General features: G+C 47.1%; 1 protein-coding gene and 1 pseudogene across 2 annotated transcripts; one reads left to right on the plus strand and one right to left on the minus strand.

The window, feature by feature from the left end:
• Positions 1-11,106: 11,106 nt before the first annotated feature.
• LOC116909625 lies at positions 11,107-12,165 on the minus strand (annotated as a pseudogene).
• A 2,144-nt stretch (positions 12,166-14,309) lies between these two features.
• Positions 14,310-18,912, plus strand: LOC116909454 (CMRF-35-like molecule 4). 2 transcript variants are annotated; one of them, XM_032913036.1, is made up of 4 exons: positions 14,310-14,426; positions 14,780-15,124; positions 16,926-17,040; positions 18,683-18,912. In XM_032913036.1, the coding sequence occupies exons 1-4, from the start codon at positions 14,366-14,368 to the stop codon at positions 18,795-18,797; spliced, it is 636 nt and encodes a 211-aa protein (XP_032768927.1). In that variant the 5' UTR covers positions 14,310-14,365; the 3' UTR covers positions 18,798-18,912. The 2 variants fall into 2 exon arrangements, with proteins under 2 accessions (XP_032768927.1, XP_032768926.1); XM_032913035.1 differs by having other exon boundaries at positions 14,366-14,426; positions 14,780-15,133; positions 16,917-17,040.
• The last annotated feature ends 4,706 nt before the right edge of the window (positions 18,913-23,618 follow it).

Here is a 23,618-nt window from a genome sequence, read left to right on the forward strand (position 1 = left end):
AAGGGATACCTTAGCATGGGCCCATGGAGGCACTCTCTTCCCTGACACCTCACCACAATCCACTTAAACCAATTTCTCCTGTTTTACCTTTTTATAAGCACACTTCTTTCTTTTAAGCGAAGACTGGTCAGCAGTACCATGGCTCTGAGGTGCTGTGGGCTCAGACTCAGACAGCTGAGTTCTAAACTCCATTCATGTCCCTCTCTCTCAGAACATCCCACAGCACCTACCTGGGCCTATCTTCCACCGATGGCTTCCAGGGAAGTAGAAAATCCAAGAGAAGGTCATGTTTCTTCCCGGGGCCCCAGTTCCTTAGAGGACACATGCCATACAAGTCTGTGAGCCACCAGCGAGGTAACTGACCAAATATATGGGAAATGTGGCCTCACAAGGGGCAAAAACGTTTGCCACTGTCACACTGGATGTCTGTCCCTTATTGATGGGACATAGCCTGCTTTCTTTTTTGTCAACACAACCCAGTGACTAAGCCCATTGCAAACATGGATGAGGCAGTTGTCCTAGGCTCTGTGCCACTTGCACAGGTCCCCAAGTAGTCTTAGTTTTGGTCCCTGAAGGCTAGTCACCCTGAGGTGAATGTGGGACCAAACTCACACCTAACACGGATGTACTCCCACTTTGTGTGAGAAGAGTCCCCAGGTTAGTGTCTTCTCCTTGATGAGTCTGGTGAGCCTGCCTCTGTTTCTGTTGAGAGGACAGTTTTCATTTGCTTCTGTGGTATAGGTGCTGATCAGTTACCCATGTTCCACTCATGCTCAGACAAGCAATCCCAGTTAAATTCAGTGGGACACACACACACACACACACACACACACACACACACACACACACGTATTATATTTACTCTCCCTTCTGCAAGCAGGTCTGGGGGTTACCCCCACCCTTTCTGCTTTAAGTGGATTCGTTGCTTGCATAATTTCTCCTTTTTCGTATTACTCAACTTACTGCCTCGTTGGCAACTTTCATCATGATGTGGCTTTGCTATTCTTAGCGGGCCAATGGGCACTGCATTCTTCCTCCTCTCCTGCTGTGATTGTCCCTGGCAGGAGCCCTTGAAAATCTGCCCTAGCAGTGGAGATACCCAGAACTCTCAGTCATTGGCTTGTGAGATGAAGATAGGTCTTTTTCTTCGTCTTCTGGGATGGATGACCATGAGCTAAAATGTGAAGCAGACACACTCTTATGTCTGTCAGACACCCCTGCTCTCACACCAAACAGGAAAGAACACAGTTCATGAACCCATCTCCTTTACGTCCAACACCAGGGGCACACAGAAGCAAGTTGGCCCGTGCCACATAGAGAATGGTAGCTGAAGTCTATGGGCCCAAGTCCAGCATGGCTCCTCTGTCCCACATCTGTACAAGCTTGGTTCTGTCCTCTACACAGCTGTTTGATGGGCCTGCTCTGTTGTCATCCATTCTATGAGGACACCATCCAAAGCTCCAACATAACAAATTTAGCACAGACACCATAATATGCACAAATTCCCCTACCATGGTCTGCATTCATATCTTGGTAAGAACCCCCCAAAACTCAACCCCACCATCATTCTGAATACTTGAGGGGATTTCCCATGAGACAAGTCCTCTTCACCACCCTCACAACCACCCTGGGCTTGTGTCTTCTGGCTGCAATCTAGAATAGAGTTTCTCCGACCAGCACCCAAGCCTCATGCCTTCAGATCTCCAGGGCCACAGTCCCACTACCCTGGAGGCTGAAAAGGAGAAGAACTAGTGGCAGCCACCGGATCTAATCTTACCACTCTTCCACCTACAAAGAGCAGTAACTCCAGACTCAGCAAAGATAGTCTACCTCCCATCTGACTCTCCTCAGAGCCTTGTCCTTAAAAAAAGATTACCTCTGTGTAATGGCGTGCACATACACCACAGATGTGTGTGTGCACATGCCATGGCCCAGGTGTGGAAGTCAGAGAACAATTTTATAAAGTTGGTCCATTCCTTAAACCCTTACTTGGGTTCCAGGGGTAGAAGAGAAGGCTTCTGTCTACTCAAGGAGTCATCCCACTGACTTATCCTTCTAGACCCTCCGTCTACCTTCTGTTTCATCCTTCAGCTTCTTCCCAATTTTGAGCCTTAAGATAAATTGGGTCAGGGCTCAGAAAGATGCCAATGAAGAGTTGGTGCCAATTGTACGGGCGAGGGAAGAACGGAAGCTGAGATTTTGGAGGGGGAAGGACAGAAGGAAGCTGGGATTTTGGAGGGGGAAGGGAAGGACTGAAACAGAGATTCTGTAGCTAATTTGGACCTGAGCATCGCTGGATGCCTGAGTCTGCCGCCATGAGACTCCCAGATGACCATGGGATGAGCTTATTTTTGTAATTAGAATGTTTTATTTTGTATATATGGGTGCTCTGCTGCCAAACTGTGTACTAGGTCTGAGCCTGGTTCTCTCAGAGGCCAGAAGAAGCCATAGAATAGGAGTTGCAGATGCTTGTGAGCTGCTATACAAATGTTGGGAATCAAACCTGGTTCTGCAGAAGAGCATCAGGGTCCTCAACTGCTGCACCCTCTCTCCAGTTCCTGGCACGATTTTACAAAAAGATTCATCATCATCATCATCATCATCATCATCACCATCATCACCATCACCATCATCATCATCACCATTATCATCATCTTCTTCATCATCATCATCATCATCATCATCATCATCATCATCATCTTAAAGTTGTGTGTATCAATGTGTGCATATGTGCATGAGTGTACAAGCACCCATGGTATTAAAAATAAAAGGGTGCAGATTCCAGGTTAAGCCACCTGGGGTGGACACTAAGAAATGAAGTCAGGTCCTCTGTAAGAACAGAACCCGTTCTCTTTTTTTTCCTCCTATAATTTTTATTTCCTTATTTTATGTGTACGGGTCTTTTGTCTGCATGCATGTCTGTGTAGCATGTGCATGCCTAGTGTCTCACAGAGCCAAGGTGAAGGCATCAGCCTCTGAAACTGGAGCCACAGATGGTTGTGAGACCTTATGTGGGTGCAGGGAATTGAACCGTGGTCCTCTGGAAGAACAACGACTTAACAAGGAAGACCGTTCTCCAGACCTTGGGATGGTCCCGATGGAGTAGATACTCTCCATCAAATATCCAAATTGGTCACATGAGTTGATAATGAAAGAGGCATGATGAACGGATTAACCACTCTCTCCAAGCCCACATGGAATTATGTGAAGTCTCTACTTATGTCAACAAATATTTATTAAGAATCTACTGAGTGCCAAGCCCTGGTATAAACATGGGGTAGAATGTCTGCCCCAATGAAGCTTATGTTCAGTCAGAAGGACATAAGATATTACCAAATTGTAATAGGCTCAATGGAGGACCCCAATCAGGGGAAGGGTGATGGAGGAAGTCATCTCTGGGAACATGGCTCCTCATTTGGGACCTTCAAGGAAAAAAAGGCGCTGTAGAATAGCAGCAGAACAATCTACTTAACATCCACGAAGCAAGCCAGGCAGGGGAGGTGGAGGTACACGCCGTTAAGCCCAGCACCAGCAGGCAAAGGCAGGCTGATCTCTGTGAGTCTGAGGTCAGCCTGGTTGGTCTACAGACCAAGTTCCAAGGTAGTCAGAGCTACATAGTAAGACTTCTGCTGTTGGTCTGCATTTCCGCCTCGCTGCTGGGGTATGGGAACACAGAAGGGAGGCGAAACGCCAGGGGGTTCATAGGCTGCGTTTTTTTCCTCACCATTGGGGTGCCGGGCTGCCTACATACCACTTGAGGAAGAGGAAACGAAAAATAGTCTAGGATAGGGGACCCAGCCCCTGTTTCTCAGAGAGAGAAACGAAAGAGAGCTGGGATAAATTCTGTGGTTCTCAAACTCTTGCGTACCCCGATGCTACTGGGAACCAAAGTAGGAGTTGAGAACAGGGTTTCCCATTCTTCTGTGTACCCAGGTGGCAGGGAACCAAAAGGAGTTGGCAATGGGGGTCTGACCCCCCTATCCCCGATTCCGCACTAAGCCTGGGATGTGGGGTGTTGGGATTCTGCTTCATTCTGAGTGAATGCCAGGAGTATGGAGGGGCTTCTAGGAAAGACTTTGGCGGGGCTCTGTATGATGAAGGCCTCTCCACTCGGACTCCATATGGTGAAGAGCTCCCACCTCAGGAGGCTCTGATAAAGAAGACGGTCTTTGCTTATCTAAACGGTTTTATTCCTGGTAAAAGTGGATGCGTACGACTTACTCGGGGTCAACAAGGATTAAACACCTTTTGCAGGAAGGGATGCCCAGAAAGGGAATCTCATTGGCTAAATACTCTGGGTCTATACCTCGTGATCATGGAAACCTCTAAGTTTTTATCCTACCTGACTGGTTGTTGAGGTCCTCTTAGTGGGGTGTCATGGTCACATGCTCCAGGACAGGAAACTGGTTGGGAGTTAGTTGGAAGCCCCGCTGTTCTCAATTATGAGATTTATTGGGGTTCTGAACTTGCTACAGCTTTACCAGTTCTTCTGTCCGGTGGTACCGACCACTGCCCCACACTCTGTCTCGAAAAACTAAATCTAAAATTAAATTAAAAATTAATTTTAATATTTAAGTGATCCCAAAAGTTCCACCAGAGAACTACTAAAGCTGATAAACAACTTCAGCAAAGTGGCTGGGTATAAAATTAACTCAAATAAATCAGTAGCCTTCCTCTACACAAAAAGAGAAACAAGCCGAGAAAGAAATTAGGGAAACGACACCCTTCATAATAGACCCAAATAATATAAAGTACCTCGGTGTGACTTTAACCAAGCAAGTAAAAGATCTGTACAATAAGAACTTCAAGACTCTGAAGAAAGAAATTGAAGAAGACCTCAGAAGATGGAAAGATCTCCCATGCTCATGGATTGGCAGGATTAATATAGTAAAAATGGCCATTTTACCAAAAGCGATCTACAGATTCAATGCAATCCCCATCAAAAATACCAATCCAATTCTTCAAAGAGTTAGACAGAACAATTTGCAAATTCATCTGGAATAACAAAAAACCCAGGATAGCTAAAACTATCCTCAACAATAAAAGGACTTCAGGGGGAATCGCTATCCCTGAACTCAAGCAGTATTACAGAGCAATAGTGATAAAAACTGCATGGTATTGGTACAGAGACAGACAGATAGACCAATGGAATAGAATTGAAGACCCAGAAATGAACCCACACACCTATGGTCACTTGATTTTTGACAAAGGAGCCCAAACCATCCAATGGAAAAAAGATAGCATTTTCAGCAAATGGTGCTGGTTCAACTGGAGGTCAACATGTAGAAGAATGCAGATCGATCCATGCTTATCACCCTGTACAAAGCTTAAGTCCAAGTGGATCAAGGACCTCCACATCAAACCAGACACACTCAAACTAATAAAAGAAAAACTAGGGAAGCATCTGGAACACATGGGCACTGGAAAAAATTTCCTGAACAAAACACCAATGGCTTATGCTCTAAGATCAAGAATCGACAAATGGGATCTCATAAAACTACAAAGCTTCTGTAAGGCAAAGGACACTGTGGTCAGGACAAAACGGCAACCAACAGATTGGGAAAAGATCTTTACCAATCCTACAACAGATAGAGGCCTTATATCCAAAATATACAAAGAACACAAAAAGTTAGACCGCAGGGAGACAAATAACCCTATTAAAAATGGGGTTCAGAGCTAAACAAAGAATTCACAGCTGAGGAATGCCGAATGGCTGAGAAACACCTAAAGAAATGTTCAACATCTTTAGTCATCAGGAAATGCAAATCAAAACAACCCTGAGATTTCACCTCACACCAGTGAGAATGGCTAAGATCAAAAACTCAGGTGACAGCAAATGCTGGCGAGGATGGAGAAAGAGGAACACTCCTCCATTGTTGGTGGGGTTGCAGACTGGTACAACCATTCTGGAAATCAGTCTGGAGGTTTCTCAGAAAATTGGACATTGAACTGCCTGAGGATCCAGCTATACCTCTCTTGGGCATATACCCAAAAGATGCCCCAACATATAAAAAAGACACGTGCTCCACTATGTTCATGCAGCCTTATTTATAATAGCCAGAAGCTGGAAAGAACCCAGATGCCCTTCAACAGAGGAATGGATACAGAAAATGTGGGTACATCTACACAATGGAATATTACTCAGCTATCAAAACAACGACTTTATGAAATTCGTAGGCAAATGGTTGGACCTGGAAAATATCATCCTGAGTGAGCTAACCCAATCACAGAAAGACATACATGGTATGCACTCACTGATAAGTGGCTATTAGCCCAAATGCTTGAATTACCCTAGTTGCCTAGAACAAATGAAACTCAAGACGGATGATCAAAATGTGAAGGCTTCACTCCTTCTTTAAAAGGGGAACAAGAATACCCTTGGCAGGGAAGAGAGAGGCAAAGATTAAAACAAAGACTGAAGGAACACCCATTCAGAGCCTGCCCCACATGTGGCCCATACATATAGAGCCACCCAATTAGACAAGATGGATGAAGCAAAGAAGTGCAGACGGACAGGAGCCGGATGTAGATCGATCCTGAGAGACACAGCCAGAATACAGCAAATACAGAGGCGAATGCCAGCAGCAAACCACTGAACTGAGAACGGGACCCCCGTTGAAGGAATCAGAGAATGAACTGGAAGAGCTTGAAGGGGCTTGAGACCCCATATGTACAACAATGCCAAGCAACCAGAGCTTCCAGGGACTAAGCCACTACCTAAAGACTATACATGGACTGACCCTGGACTCTGACCTCGTAGGTAGCAATGAATATCCTAGTAAGAGAACCAGTGGAAGGGGAAGCCCTGGGTCCTGCTGACTGAACCCCCAGTGAACTAGACTGTCGGGGAGGGCGGCAATGGGGGAGGGTGGGGAGGAACACCCATAAGGAAGGGGGAGGGAAGGATGTTTGCCCGAAACCGGAAAGGGAATAACACTTTTCAAAATGTACATAAGAAATACTCAAGTTAATAAAAAAAAAAGTAAAAAAAAAATTAATTTTAAACAGAGCATGCAATGAGAAGTTGGTGCTTGCATTTTTGAGGCTAAACACAGTGAGCAGTGAAGAGGATGTGGGGGAGGGGGACCGAGATACAGGCTGAGGCTGGATCATGAGGTCAAGAGGCTGGGTGGGTCACAAACAGTGATAAGCCAGTGTTTGAGTCTAAGTTTGAGACAAGCTGATCTGTCTGAATGTCTGTCTGCCTGCCTGTCTGGTCCATGCACCCATCTGTCTGGCTGTCCTAGTCTAATTTTGTTGCTGGGATAAACCCCTGACCAAAGCCAACGTGCTGGGAGGAGAGGTTTTATTTGGCTGATGCTTCTATGGCACAGTCCATTTGGAAGGAAGTGCTCAGGAGCTCAGCAGGAACCTGGGGGCAGGAACTGAAGCAGAGGCCATGGAGGGGCGCTGCTCACTGACTTGCTCTCCCTGGTTTGTTCAGCCTGCTTTCTTATAGAAGCCAGGACCACCTGTCCAGGGATGGCATCACAGCCTTCCATCAATTCACAATCAGGAAATGGTTCTTACGAACGTGCCCACCATGTCAACCTGATAGAAGAAAATGCTCAATGAAGGTTCTTCCATGGTTCTCTAGTTTGTACTTAGTTGACAAAGTTACAGGTGCACTATAACCTGTCAGCCCACTGACAACCTGTGTGTCTGCTTATTATTTTCTTTTCTCTTCCTTTTTGTTTTTGTTGTTGTTGTTTATTTTGTTTTTTTTTTTCTTTTCAACATAGGGTATCTTTCATAACTTGCAGTCTAGACCAGGCTGGCCTCAAACTCACAGAGATTTGCCTCTGCCTCCACAGTGTTTTGTAAAATCGTGAACCAGCAATCCCAGCTTTCCTTCCTCTTTCCAGAGACTGCCGGTCAGCTTTTTTTCTCATCACTCTGATTAATATCAAGACAAAGGCCGCTTAAGGAGGGAGAGGTTTATCAAAATAAACCTCATGGTAATAAAGCTCATGGTTAGAAGGGATTCAGTCCACTGTGCTGGAAAGGCAGGAAGGGGGCTGTGAGGTGTCTGCCCACACTGCCTCCACGGTAGAAAGCAGAGAGGGATGAGGGCTGGTGTTCCCTTCCTTCCTTCCCTTTACCCCGTCCTCCATTCAGCCCAGAGTAGGCATCTGCTCTCTGCACTCCCTCCTCTCTCTAAGAGGGACCTTCCTCCATCCTGCTCCTGAGAGAGGCCCTGATGGCAACAGAAGACCCTGAGAGACACAAGGAGGTGCCCCATGACCAGAGAAGTCCTACTAGGCACCTCCCAGATGCATCTGTCCCTGTGGAGTTGCAGCAATCAGCACTGGATACGTGTAGAAACTTCTGGTAACTGAGGGCTGTTCCTCTTTTTGGATTTCTTGCTTCTCATCTCAGGGCAGAGCTTGGTAAGAGACTCCAGAAGACCATTGTCTTCTGGGTTTCCTCTTTTCCCCATAGCAACTGCACGTGTTTCTGGGGTTCTGTTTGTTTCTGTGGCCTGACAGGGGTGGGTGAGTGTGAAGTGGCCCCACCCCTGGGGAGAGCTCTTGTCGGCAACTTCCTACTCCCCTCTCTCACTCTTGCAGTAATGACTGTCTTAGATGTGCAGGAAAAGTCAGCTCTTGGGAGTGCACAGAACAGGAAGACAGCAGAAGCCTGGAACCCTGACTTTGTGGAGTATGTACCTCAGCAGACACTGGTGACACAGAAATAAGTTGCTAATTTTTACAGTCTCTGGCGCATTTCTGGGAACATCAGCACCCCTGTCTCCCCACCTTCCCACTCCTCTCCGCCTTCCAAGAGAGGCATATGGAGCAACTCTCAATCCAGTCCTGCACCCTAACAAGAAAGAGAGAGATTCCCAGACCTAAGGTCCCTGGAGCCCACCCTCCCAGAACTCACTTGGAGCAGGCTGGCCTACACTGGCTTATAGATACACAAATAGGCACGGCTCCCCATGCAAATATATCATTACAATTCTAACCTTTCAGGATCAAGTGTAGTCATTGGCATGTGTGTGCACTACCATATACATGTGAATACTCCTCACATGTGCTAAATATGCCACACATGTGTATGAACCACACAGCATACATGTAACACAGGCAAGTGCTGCATAGTGAACATACCACATGTGATACATACATACTATATGCATCATTTGTATGTATACCATATCTCATATACCTAACATAGGATACATACTGTACATGCTACAGACATAATACATATATACTGTACACATCAGATGTAATTATGAACTCCACACTATACACAGCTGTACATGCCACATGAAATACGTCAGCCATCGTTATGCTTCAGAGACACAGTCAGGGTTCAATAATAAGGGTGGAAGTGGCAGTCCTGGCTGTAACAACATTATGTCTTGGTCACACACACACACACACACACACACACACACACACACACACACAAACTTAGGTACACACCTCACCCAAAGACACACATACATGAAGATACACAAATCACATATACTGCATTTAGTCACCCAGCCCCAGGTCCCCTGTTTCCATGGACACCTCGCTCCCTGTCCCCTCACTCACTTACCCCTCAGGCTCAAGTCCTGGGTCTGACAAAGGCAGTGTCCCTGCTCAGCCTTCTGTAACACACGGGTTTCTTTAGTTCCTGACTCCAAGGAGCCTCTTCAAGCCTGGCCCTCCTGTGAGGCTAGAACTGGGGACTCCTGGACTGCAGGGTCCTTCCTCCTGCTCTGTCCTGGTCTTATGTAAGACCCCATGGCAATTCCTGAGCACATAGTGTCAGTATGAAGAGGAACACAAGACATGACCAATTCTGCTGTGTTTGCCATCTTGGGAGGTCCCTGGAGGTTTAACACATGCCAAGGTAGGAAGAGGACCCTGGCCAAGCATACGTCAGGATTGTCTCAAAAACCTCTCATTCACAGGAAACTCAGGCAGATTTCACTCCAGATGACACAGGCACAAGTGCTGTGGCATTCATTAAAATGGACTTAGAAGAGACCAAAAAGACCTCTGTACAATCCCGCCTTCCCGATTGTCCTGTCTGTCCCATCATGAGTCCGTGATTCCAGCAGACACAGAACTGTCAAAACATGGGACTGTCCTTCACAGCCCTGGACAAAGACATGAAATAAACCAGCCTAACAAGAATACAGGGGCAGCCAATGGCAATGACCAGTGTGTGTTGTGCAGTGTGTGTCTGAATGTGAAGGTTTGTGCAGATGAACAGAGACAACTCTGTCCTTCAGGAGCTGTGAGTGCTATCCCGACTGTGCCAGGACCAGACACTTCTAGCCAAGGGGTAGAATCCAGGCCTGAGCGCCTTATCCCTCTATGTCCTGATGAAGGCCATGTCCTCTCTAGAGGGGCCTGAGTCCTGCTGGGACCTCTTGCCATCCTCTTTGAGAGGACTAAGAGCATCTGCTTCCTTCCATGAAGGACTTCCCAGGCCTGGACCTGAGTGTTCACCTTCTTGCCATGAAGGGTTTGGGGATTTTTGTTGTTGTCCTGTTCTGTTTTCTTCTTTCTGTTCTTCTGTCATGTTTCATCTTTGTGTGTTTGAGGGGGCAAAGAGAACCCTCCTGGGAGCACACATGTGCCATGAGACATGTGCATGGCATGGACACACCGAGAGAAGCCTTCAATGCCCCTCCTCACCTCTCACCTTATTTGAAACTGGGCCTCTCGTTCTCTACTGCAGGCATCAGGTTAAATGTTTCAGAAGCTTCCCCGAATCCTCCATCTCTGCGTCCCGTCTCACCCAGTAGGGCAGAGATTACAGATGAGTGGGAGCATTCAGCTTTCTGTGACTTCTGGGGATCTGAACCCAAGTCATCACTTTGCACTGCAAGCACCTTACCTACTGAGCCATCTCCCCACACCCATGGAAATCCATGGAATTCCAAGTCACCACAGGGGTCTTGGGGTTCTAGATGGCATTGTGGGACATAAAAAGTAGCCCTGATGCAATAGGACTTTCTGTTATAATGCTGTGTTTATAAATCTCTTACTGACTTTATATAACTTTTTTGTATATTTTTATTTCTTCGATTTTTCATTATTAGGAGTGGCTGAAATAAAAAATATAATTGAGTCCCATCATTATTGCCATTATGGAAATGGCCATAAGAGAAAACTGGTCAGATGAATATTATTGCTTCCCACTTTTCAACTGGTAAATAGTTGCCATTGATAAAACAGACAAGCCCAGAGAATCTGTCCAGAATGCTCAAGAATATGGTCTGTTATACAACATGCCTGTTCTCGGGGAGAACACCTAGGACAAACTTATGTGTCCTTCTTGATCTCATCATACAAGACAAGCACAAAGGCACCACCCATGCCTCTGAGAACGTTGGACCATGCACCCTTGAAAAAGGCCTTGCTTCCTTCGTCTCGAGCGATCTTCCGCCAGCAGTCAAGCGTGCCTGTATGCACGATATCAGTTCCCTTACATCCAGACTGCATCATCATACAACGAGGAACCATGTCAAAAGGATAGGAAGTCAGGCCAGCAACAGCAGTGACAGACTGCAATCATCCAGCTGATGAAGATGTGAGTATTCTTGGGATCTAGGAGCATTCCCTTTGAGGTGTCATAGATACCGAAGTAGGCAGCTCGGTAGATGATAATACCCTGTACTGACACATTAAAGCCGTGGTACAGGCCCTTAATCCCATCAGATTTGTAGATCGTAACCAGGTAGTCACCAAGGCCTTTGAAGTCCCTTTCAGCTCCAGCTTTGCTCACATCAGCTGCTATACGAGTACAGGCAAAATCAAGAGGGTACACAAAGCATAAGGATGTGGCCCCAGCAGCACCACCTGATGCCAGGTTCCCTGCAAAGTACCACCAAAACTGGGTCTTCTTGTCCACACCACCCAAAAAGATCTGCTTGTATTTATCTTTGAAGACATAGTTGAGAGCCTGGGTGGGGAAGTATCTGATGACATTGGCCAGGTTACCATGCCAGGACAGGACTCCCTGTTCCTTGAGGATACAAACCACACAGTCCATGATGCCCTTGTATTGCTTATCTGCCGTGATTTGCTTGCTGGCGTGCTGCACCTGCAGCAGCAGCTTGACCCGCTCGATGGGTGCTACCACCAACTTGAAGATGGCTGCAGCCACTCCACCAGCCAAGAAGACCTTGGCGAAGAACACAGCGGTATCGGTCATGTTGAAAGCAAAAAAGAAGAGGCAGGCGAGTGCAGGACAGGACTGGGTTGACAACTGGTTTTGACTCCTGGACTCTGGGTGACTTATATAACTTTTAATGCATGTTTCTTGTCTTCCCAGAGCTTATCTGACCAGGACAGCTCCTGGCAGAGTGACCTAACATGAGCATGAGGTACAATGGGAGCACAACTACCGACCATCACCAATAATTCCGAGTCCCTTGTCCTTACTGATGTGTTCGTCCAAAGGGACTGTGGCATTGTGCTGTGTCGGGTATGTTGATGTGGTACCTGGAGAAGGTTCTGTGACACTGTCTGGAAAGTGACTCTCCATTCTCACGTCCTTCAAGTCTGGACCAGAGGGTACGGACTGATCTCTCGGCTGAGTTAGTTATGAGTCATGTGCTCTGCTATGAGTCAAGTCCTGTTCTGAGGAAGTCCCAGAGGTCATCTATAAGACAGACCTGTGTCTGAACCCCACATTCTCTGATCTCCATTAGACACTGTTGAGCCAGGGGATGTAGTGCCCTTGTGCCCCTCGGTTCAGATCAGTATTGAGAATTCTCCCAATGTCGGACTGTTCCTTTCCTCAGACAGAGATACACTCGAACAGAGGATGCCTCTTCTGGGGGAAGCAAGGAGAAGTTGGGGTTAGTTATGACTGATGCTTCTTCCTCTTTAGGCCCTGACACACTCTATCCAGGCCCATGACATTTTGACCTGGTTCAAATATGAAAACAATTACAAGTCCAGAACAATCCATTTGGTCCTTTTGTTCAGCCTTGTGTTTCCTAGAGCTAGATCTCACCTGCTGGTAGAAAGGGAGCCTTCAGCCCAATGCCCATCTGCTTTGAGGCTCCAGGGCATCATGATGAATTTGCATTCTGTGTTAATAGGAGAACATATGCATTCTGTGTTGATAGGGACTAGAAGTGAGTGGGATAAGAGTGGATACACAGAGTAGAATCCCAACCCAGGGCCCTGTAAGTGTAAATGTCCCCCACAAATGTCACCACAGCCTGCACATATTTCTATAGATCAGAGGGGTATAGGTGCCTGTGTGGTCAGGTGGGTGAGTGGGCTTCAGTACTCACTCTTGTTCCTTCTTCCCCAACAAGAGAGAAGTAGACGGCCAGAACTGGGAAACTTAGTCATCAGAAAGTAGACATCTGAGGTCATCCTTCCATTCTTCCACACAACACCTACCTGAAATCATGTCCATGTCTAGACATGAGGCCAGGAGACACAGGAAGAGTGAGCTGTCATGCACAGTAGCTCCCATCTACTTCTGGTACTGAAGAGAAGGGAGATTTCTGTGAGTTCAAGGTTAGCTTGAGCTAAAAGGTGCATTGCAGCCCAGCTTGGGTGGCAGTGAGATTCTTTCACAAATCATCAGGGCCAAAGATGTGTCTTAGTTGGCACTCTGCCTGCCTAGCATGTGTGAAGCCTTAGGCTCCATCTTGAGCACACCATGATCGGGCTGTGGTGACACACACCTAAAATTTCTGGACTCAGGATGTGGGGGAAGGAAGATGAGTTCAAGGACATCCTTAGCTAAATAGAGTCTAGCCTGGGCTAGAGATGCTGCCACAGACAAACAACAAACCAAACAGAATAAGAAGGAAGAAATGATGGGAGAGGAGAAAGCTGTGACCTGCAGGTCCGTACCCTTTGTGGGGACTCAGACACCCAGATAAACTCTGAGGGATCAGGTCGTAGCATGAGCTTGACCAGCAGTGTGAACCTGGAAATAGTGCTAAAGACCTCATAAACTAAGAGCACCCTATAATCTGAATATTGAAAGGAGGTGGTTCCTCTGTAATCACAGAGCTAGAGCAAGAGAAGGGCAGCTTTCAAATCCAGTCAGCAAGTGGCTTGTCAGAGAGGGTGGGCCACCTGACTGAAAAAGGAAATGTTCGCCAGGCCTCTTGGGCAGTAGGTAGAAGCCCTCAGGGACAGAGGACATCCTCAAACCACAGCCATGGGTGTCCCTACTTGCTGGGCGTGCTAGGAACCACAGACTCTGAGGACTAGAGCCCTCCCTATAACTTTCATCTAGAGCCTCACACGGAAGCAAGGAACCAGGAAGCTGAGGAGAAAAAGGAGAACTAGGCAAGAGGACATTCTACTGTGTAGAAGGAGACTGCTCCTTTGTCCCTCTAGGCTCTGATATGGGTGCAGGTGACAAATGAGCTGAAGAAATGATCCGCAGAGGAATAGGTTTGTGGCTGCCTTCAGCTCTGCTCCTCTCTCAGGTCCCAGGTGAGCATGGGGGCAGGTGTGTCAGGTCCATCGTTGAATATGGAAGCTCCTATTGTAAATCTGACAGGGCCACGAGAGGTGAAAGGAGCAGCAAGCACAGGCAGCCTGACCTAGAGAAAAGGCAGGAGGGTGAGACAGAATCAGGACCCAGAGAGAGGGTCACTGCCATAACCACATAATCTCTACTTGTCTTACAATCTCTCTGTAACCTCAGTGCTGACTCCTGCTCTGACAAAGCCTCTCTCCTTTCTCACTGTTGACTCAAGTCCTGAGGGTTTTCTAAGACCTGCCTCAAGGGTGGCCGTCCTCCTCATCCAGCAATGAGATGCAGAATGGAGATTTGTGTTTTCCAGGCTGTGTCCCTCTGCATGGCCCCAGCAGTGTGACAGGTACTGTGGGGGAGTCCCTGAGCGTGACTTGTCAGTATGCGGAAAGACTCAAGATGAATAAGAAATACTGGTGCAGAGGGTCACTTACTCTACATTGTGAAGATATTGTCAAGACTGGAGGCTCAGAAGAATCTAGGGATGGCCGAGTGTCCATCAGGGACGATCCAGACAACCTCACCTTCACAGTGACTTTGCAGAGCCTCACCCTGGAGGATGCAGGCACCTACATGTGTGCGGTGGATATACCATTTACTGATCGCCCCTTGGGGATTGATAAGTTCTTCAAGGTTGAATTGTCTGTGGTCCCAGGTAAGCCTCCATCATGCCAGGGCAGCCTGAGTCCAGGCCTGTCATTCCCTCATGGAAGAAGGAAGCCATGATCCTTAGCGTGATGAACTCGGAGCATGAGTGATCCAGGATAGGGAGTGTGTGTCTACATATGCTTCTGTGAGAACATGTTTGGTACAAGTGACAGTGAGTGTGTATACCATTACATGTGTGTGCATGCACACACAGACACAATGGGGAACCTGTGTTCTACAGGACATTTTATTATTTTATTTATTTGTTTGCTTTTTTATATATTGTTTATTTGTCTGTGTATAGGAGCTGGTCCATGGTGTGTGAGTCAAAGGAGAACTTCTGGGTGTTAGTTCTCTATTTCCACCTTGTGGGTCAAACTCATTCATCAAGCTTGGCAAGCAAGGGCCTTCACCCAGTGAACCATCTCATTAGCCTATGTTGGGGATTCTCTGTGTCCACTGTGGGACAGTTTCAGGTGTGAATGTTGCTAGAGACAGGCTCTGAATCGATGGCTCCTTGTGACTTCCTGTTCTGTTAAGAGAGGAGTCCTCTCTCCCAGGTCTCATACGATCCTGTCCCCAATCTCCATGAGGGAACAGTACCTCTTCACATCAGCTCCCGTCTCTCAAAGGTGGATCTGACCTGGGACTGAGTGGACACTTCCTTTCCATGGAGGTTCTTGGGGTACCAGCTCCATCACTGGTTCTGGGACTTCTGGGAGATTTCTCAGCATCCTAAGAAACCCCCCAAACAACCCCAAGCTCCCCTTTGTCTCCATTTCCCAGCAACAATTTACGGCTGGAAGAAACTCAGAGGATTCCTCCAGGTTCCCCTTGCAGGATGGAAAACAGGCTTTCAGCTACTTTGGTGGCCAATATTCTCCATGTCTATAGCTCATTCTCAGATTATGGGACCTCCCTTGTACTTAGAACCCTTAAGAGCAGGGGTGGTAAGGGACTGAAGTAGGGGTCAAATGCCTCTGATAAGCCCAGTTTTTAACATCACATCTTCTTCTTCCTGTTCTTGTTCTTGTTCTTCATCTTTCTCCTTCTTTTTCTCCTTCTTCTCCTTCTCCATCTTCTTCATCATCATAGCTATTTGAGAGAGGATCTTGAGTATCCAGATAAACCCCAATCTCACTGTGTTCTCAGGACTCATCTTGAATGCCTGCTTTTCTTGTCTCTGCTGCTCCTGCACTCGGATTGCAAGCAGACATCACCACACCCAGCTCCTGGTTCTCAATTTTGATTTTCCCATTATGTTTCCCTGCAACCTCCTCTATGGATCCACACTGAAGTCTGGGAAGGCAAATCCCACTGACACAGCTGTCTCTCTGCAGTAGAGGCCACTCTCCCCAGGGCCCTGCAATCACCTGCCTTTCTAGAACTTTCCATCTGCTCATTCCTCAGAGAAGAATGCCCAGTGGCCTTTCTGGCTGACACAGAGAATGAGTGGGCCAGGCAGACAAGGAGTCCCACTACCCTGTTTGTCCCCAGAAGGATGGCAGACAAGGAAGCAAACACTGTGGTTGAGGTTGGATGGAACCTGACACTTACACTCTCCTCTGTAAGAAGACTGTCTCCATGTTTACAAGTGCAGGCCAGACACTGTGCACCCTGAGATGGGCTGGGAAGGGAATCCCTGACCAGGCATTGGTGTGGCCATGGGGCTGATAGCCTGTCAGACAGCTGTCCACATGCCCCAGGGAGCCGTATGTGAAGCAGAGTGACAGAGCTTCCTGTGGGTAGGAGACAGTGTGGAGGTCATGGGAATTGTCTTATGTTCCCATCCTTTGCTGCAATTACAGGTTCAAGCCTTTGGAGCAGTACAACAGTCCCAGAGACCATCAGATCCTCACTGGTGTATACTCAGCCCAGTGTGACCACAGAAGACACAATTACTGCTCCCAGCCCACGGCCTCGGTGAGGAACCTACATCCATGAGTTTTTTGGATTGTCGAGGAGGGGTCATACTGAGAGAGCAGAGGTAGAAGGGTATGGATCTCCCTTTTGTATGCCTCTCCTGTGTTCTCAACCTCAGGCTAACCTGGAGGGCAGCTCTCTGCTAGCTGATAACTTTCTGGTAAAATCAGGGTTCTAGAAGTCCAGCATGGGCTGGCCTGTCATGGCTCCCTGCCATTGACCCTGCTCAGACTCCCAACAACCCAGTGAAATCTCGACTCAATAAAGTGTAATTTATCAATCTGATTTATATGTTATACTCTCAATCCACAATCCGTCCACACAATAAACTCACAAGCCAATAATCGATTACCTCTGACTAATCGATAAGGCTATAAACCACCTACCTAGATAAGATAAATTTGCCTACAGAAATCCATCCCAGCTACTTTAGCAATTCAAGGTCACCCAGATCTGAGTCACCCTTCTCCGTCTCCATCATGATTCTCCTCCTTCCCCTTCTCTCTCACCTTACAAAAGCTTTGTCACCACTTTAGTTTTTTACTGTCCAATCATGGCCTTGACCTAACTTGTGCCAGCCCTCACCTGCATACAGACATCAACCTACACCCGCTGAACTGGAGTTACTTTCCTGCCAAGCGGGTCCAACCTAAACACATCCAGAGCCTGGAGAAATGGCTCTGGGGAGATGGTTCTGCCCCTCTGAGTACATCTGAGTTTGAGCCATATCACCTACAGGGAAAGTCAGCCATGGCGGCTCATACCTGAAGGACCAGAGCTGCTGAGGTAGAGACAGAAGGATGCCTGAGACTCACTGGCTACACAGCCTACTTGGGGAGCTTCAGGCTAGTGAGAGATCCTGTCAGGAAAGAAGACAGATGGGCCAGGTGTGGTGGCTCCCACCTTTAATCCCAGCACTTGGGAGGCAGAGGCAGGTCAAACTCTATGACTTTAGGACCAGCCTGGACTACACAGTGAATTCCATTCTAGCCTGGACTACATAGTGACACCTGTCTCAGGACCAATGCAGAGTAGTGGCTCTTGAGGAATGACTGAGGTTGTCCTCTGACCTCTGTATTTATGCACATGCATGTGTACCTGCATATATACACACTGAGAACACACACACACACACACACACACACACACACACACACACACACACGTATCTATGTAAAATGAATAAGCAGGGGATATGGAAGCACAAGTCACCCAGTACTTGGGAGGCGAAGGCAGGTGGATGTCTATGATTTGAAGGACATCTTGGTTCAGCTAGTACTACATAGTATGTATAAATGAATGAATGAATGAATGAATGAATGAATGAATGAATGACACCCAGGAGAAAGTGGGAGAAGTCCAGTTAGAAGAGATCTGGGTGTGGGTTGGGGAGGCAGTGCCTGCCTGGTTAGAGGCCCTGAGATTAGAGGCCTATGGGTTTGGTCTGGAGAAAGCAGGCCAGGCCCGAGTTCATGGCAACTTCTTGGGCTATGGATTAATCACACTGGCCTTTCAGGCAGTCCTGTCCTTGTCCCTACATAGCTCTCTATGGACACAGACCTGGAGTGGACACAGGCACATAGCACAGGGCAGCAGTGTCGCCTTCTGGGAAGGGAGCTCATTGTGACTATGTCCCTTCCAGGTCCCTTCTGGGCAGCCTCTACTTCTGCATCCTGGTGTTTCTGGAGTTGCCCCTGGTCCTGTGCATGCTCTGTGCTGTCCTATGGGTGAACAGGCCTCAGAGGTGCTGTGGGTGACACAGCATTGGGCCCTGTCAAGAGTAACAGTGAAGTCTGTTGACATGGAGGCCATGTCCCTGGATGCATCACCTCTGGTGGCAGAGGACAACCAGTAAACCTGTGTTCTTGAGAATGCTCTGAGACTTTTAGAAGATTTTTTGCATATGTCAAACACATAAAAGAATGTGTCCAATAAATACCAGCTGGGGAATTGGCTCAGCAGGTAACAACACTGGCTGCTCTTCCAGAGGTCCTGAGTTCAATTCCAAGTAACTACATCGGTGGCTCACAACCATCTCTAATGAGTTCAGATGCCCTCTTCTGGTGTGCAGGTGCACATGCACAGAGAATATTAATACATTACATAAATTTATTAAAATTAATTGCATAGAATTGTCTCGCCCACCTCGTCCGGCAAGGAAGATGCAACACCATCGGATCCTTGTCAACAGCCTTTATTGCAGGACACCTTCATTGCTGATACGGGGACCTCAAGCGGCAAAAGCGCTCGCCTTATATACACAACAATATGCTAATAACCCTCCAGGGATTGTCGGAGAATGAATCACCTCACTAGCATGGTACCGCCCCCTCATTAGCATATTACCTGCCAACTGACACCAGGTGCAAAACCCGTGCATGTGCAGTACTATTGTTCACCACCAGAGGGTGCCTGATCATACAGCTGCCCTGACGAGGGACAAGCCTGTGCATGCGCAAAGTTGTTTACCTTCAGAAGGGGCTGGCTGTTGGCGCCATCTTTGTTTTGCCACGCCGCTCCCTAATAATTCCCTATAGAATTATAATAGAGTACCTTTACTTATTCTTTGGTGTGTTCACACTTGTGTAGAACATGACTCTATCATGCCCACCTGCATCCCCACCCTCCCATTCCCTCAGGCCTGTGTCCCCCGCTTCCTTTCATGTTCCATTTCTCTTTTTCTTTTTGTATCTCACCGAGAACAGTTAGGGCCTCCTGACTGGATGCTAGCTGACCTTGCTGACTTGGTCTTGGGCATGTGACCACAGTTGCAGTGACCTCGGGATTCCAAGACAATGCCACATTCAGAACTCAGCATTTCAGGGTCCTCTCCTCCTCTACCTCTGCCTATGGAATTCTTTCCTCTCCCTCACGCCTTGTGGTGGGATGGTGGTGTCATACAGGGCTGAGTACTCGATGGTCACTTACACCACAGCAAAGGAAGCATCGCCAACCAAGGCCAGGGCAGCGCTCATTCAAGGGTAGAGACGTAGACACTTAGAGGACAATGTGACAGCTTGTCAAATAGATACGTACACCTTCCATGAGAAATACCCAATGCACTGTGTCCTCCAGATTCACTAATAGAATGTGGTCTATACTGATAATCTCCCTGTCTGACGTCACATCCCTGATTCCCAGTCACCTTGGTGACATCCTGAATCTAACACTTATATCTGCTTGGCTTAAGGCTTTGCCACATACATGCTCATGGGCTGCCAAGGGTGTATTGTTTAGCATTTCTGTCATCTCTGTATCTGATTGTTATATAAATGAAGTTATACTTCTTTTTTTTTTTTCTCACATAAAATCTTTCTATGGATGCCTGGTCCAGAATTCACTATATAGACCAATTGGCCTTAAACTCAGAAATTCACCAGCACTGTTATACCAGGACCAATGTTATATTTTCCCCCCAGTTTTCTGAAGTAAACCCAAAGCCTGACTCACAGAACAAGCACTTTACCACAGAGATGCGCCCACCCTCCCCTCCTCTCTGTCCGTCTGTCTGCCTCTTGTTTTTCCTCCATCCTTTCTTCTTCCTTTTTTGTCATTCACAGGGTCTCACTATACAGGACAGCTAGTTTCCAACCCTTGATCCTCCTGCCTCTGCCTCCCTAGTTCTGGGATTACAGCCATGTTCTACCATGCCCAGTAACCTCCTTCATTTCTAAGTCTTGTGTGACTTTACCAGTTAACATTGTGTCTTTGAGGTTCCCACAACTGATATGTCAGTGCTCTAACATGCACCCTGCCTGTGCTGCCCTCTGGTTGGCTGTGTAGGCACCCAAGACAGCATTTTCCCTTCTGTGGTTAAACACTTTATAACCTCTTTTCCCTTCTCTCTCCTTCCATCCTCGTCCTTGTCTTCTTCCTCCCTCCCCCTTCCTGCTGTTGTTATGAAATAAAACACAAGCACACCTCACCAAGACCTGCTTTTATGTGAGTTCTGCTGATCTGCCTCAGGTCTTCATGCTGGTTCATTGAGCCCTTTATTGACTGAATTACCTCCACTGTCAGATATAGATATAGATATAGATATGGATATAGATATGGATATGGACAGGATATGGATATGGATATAGATAGAAGGAGATATATTTTGATGAATAGCTTTTAATTGCAATGTAGCAGATTAGTCAATATTTTCTTTGTGGCTTAGGCCTCTGGCTCTGAATTAACAATTGTCATACTAAGACAACACATGCCTGCAATCCCAGCACACTTGATGTAGAGCCAGGAGAACCTGGAGTTTCACCCTCAGCTACATGGTAAATTCTTGGTCACCTTAGATGACATACGACTGTGCAGAGATGGTTTGGCAGTCACAAGCACTGGCTGTTCATCCAGGTTTGCACCCCATAGAAGCTCACAGTGGCCTCTAACTCCATCTCTAGGGGATCCGACTTCCTCTTCAGCCCTGTCTGAGCACTGCCAGGTACATTAACATGCACGAGGGTACAAACCCTCATGCAAATAAAAATAAACAAAAATATTTTCAACAAAATAAACAACCTAAGAAGATGAAGAGGAGGGGAAGATTGGTAATAACAGGAAGAAGAGAGGGTGACATCCTAAAATTTAAATTACTTTCCTGTATTTTAAACATGTTTGTGTCTAACTCCTTACATTTTATTTTTCATGATTATTGAGTGCATGTGTGATATGTGTGTGTGCACGTGCATGCCACAGTCAGGGCAGACCTTTGTGGTATCAATTCCCTCCTTCCACAGTCACGTGAGGTAAGAACACTGAATGCCGGTCCCCAGGCTTGCCAAGCATCATCACCTACTGAGCCAGTGTGGTTCACACTGGTACACTGTGGTCTTCTAGGTAGAGCTCTACTCTTTTTTTTTTTTTTTATTAACTTGAGTATTTCTTTTTTTTTTTTTGGTTCTTTTTTTCGGAGCTGGGGACCGAACCCAGGGCCTTGCGCTTCCTAGGCAAGCACTCTACCACTGAGCTAAATCCCCAACCCCTTGAGTATTTCTTATATACATTTCGAGTGTTATTCCCTTTCCCGGTTTCCAGGCAAGCATCCCCTCCCCTCCCTTCTTTGTGGGTATTCCCTCCCCATCCTCCCCCCTTGCCGTCCTCCCCCAACAATCTAGTTCACTGGGGTTCAGTCTTAGCAGGACCCAGGGCTTCCCTTCCACTGGTGCTCTTACTAGGTTATTCATTGCTACCTATGAGGTCAGAGTCCAGGGTCAGTCCATGTATAGTCTTTGGGTAGTGGCTTAGTCCCTGGAAGCTCTGGTTGCTTGGCATTGTTGTACATATGGTGTCTCAAGCCCCTTCAAAGAGCTCTACTCTTAAGTCTTGGTGTCTCTGCTCTCTTCTTAGGTGTGGATGAGTCTTCATCAACACTGGTCAGGTCCTCTGCTGTTCCCATCTTGGGAAAGACAATCGAGTTCCTAAAAGGAAAATCAAATTTGGGCTAGAGAGATGGCTCCATTGAGAGCAGCGGCTGCTCTGTCAGAGACACTGAGTTCACTTCTTAGCACCCAGCCTGGGTGTCTCACAGCCCAGCTCAAGGGAGTAATGCCTCCTTCTGGTCTCTGTTAGTCCTGATTTTATAAGGTGCACAGACAGACAGACAGACAGACAAACAGACAAACACACACGAAAAACAACACAAAGTTTATAAAAGGAAAGGTTTTTTGAAAAGCCCGTGTTGGGACTTTGAGTGCGAGCCCATGTCTCAGGCAGGGATTCTGTTGCCGTGAAGAAACACCAACCACAACCAAAAGCAACTGGGGGAAGAAAAGGTTTATTCTGTTGTCTCTTCCATATCTCAGTCCAGCATCAAAAGCAGTCAAATCAGAAGACAGACAGGGCAGGAACCCCGAGGCAGGAGCTGATGCAGAGGCCATGGAGGGCAGCCACTTACTGTTCTGCTCCTCATGGCTTGCTCAGCCTGCTTTCTTATAGAACCCAGGTCCACCAGCCCAGAGCTGAAACAGGAAGTCTGTCTCTATGTAGTCATGGTGCCTTGCTGTCCTGGAACTCATAGAGATCCCCCTGCCTCTGCCTCCCCACTGTGGGCATCAAATGTCTGTACCACTCTGCCTGCATGGAGCTGTTTCTCAGCTGAGGTTTCCTTCCCTCAGGTGACTCTAGCTCGGGCCAATTGGACATTAAACCCAGGCAGCACAGAGCCTCCAATGCACCGTTAGGATAACTTCCTCATCTATGAACATGGACTGTAAGCACAATGACTTGGGAACTTTGAAAATATCTTCTAAGGGTCGGTGGGATGGATCAGCCTTGTGGTGAAAGCCTGGTCACCTGAGGTCAGTACCCAGGACTTAGGGTGGAAGGAGAGACCCAACTCCCATAAGTTGTCCTCTGACTCCCATGTGCAGGCTGCACTGCACCCCACACTCACAAACACATCCCACACCACACGCACAGTAAATATTATTGAAAGCAAAGAATAAAATGTTCTTCAATAAATGAATTCCTCTTTGAAACTTGTTTGTATGTTTGTTAAAGTTGATTTTGAATACAATATACATTTATTTTTATTTTTTAAAACATTAATTTTATTTTAATTGTGTTTGTGTGTGTCTGTGTGT

The sequence above is a fragment of the Rattus rattus genome, chromosome 9 (assembly GCF_011064425.1).
Source record: "Rattus rattus isolate New Zealand chromosome 9, Rrattus_CSIRO_v1, whole genome shotgun sequence".
NCBI lineage: Eukaryota > Metazoa > Chordata > Mammalia > Rodentia > Muridae > Rattus > Rattus rattus.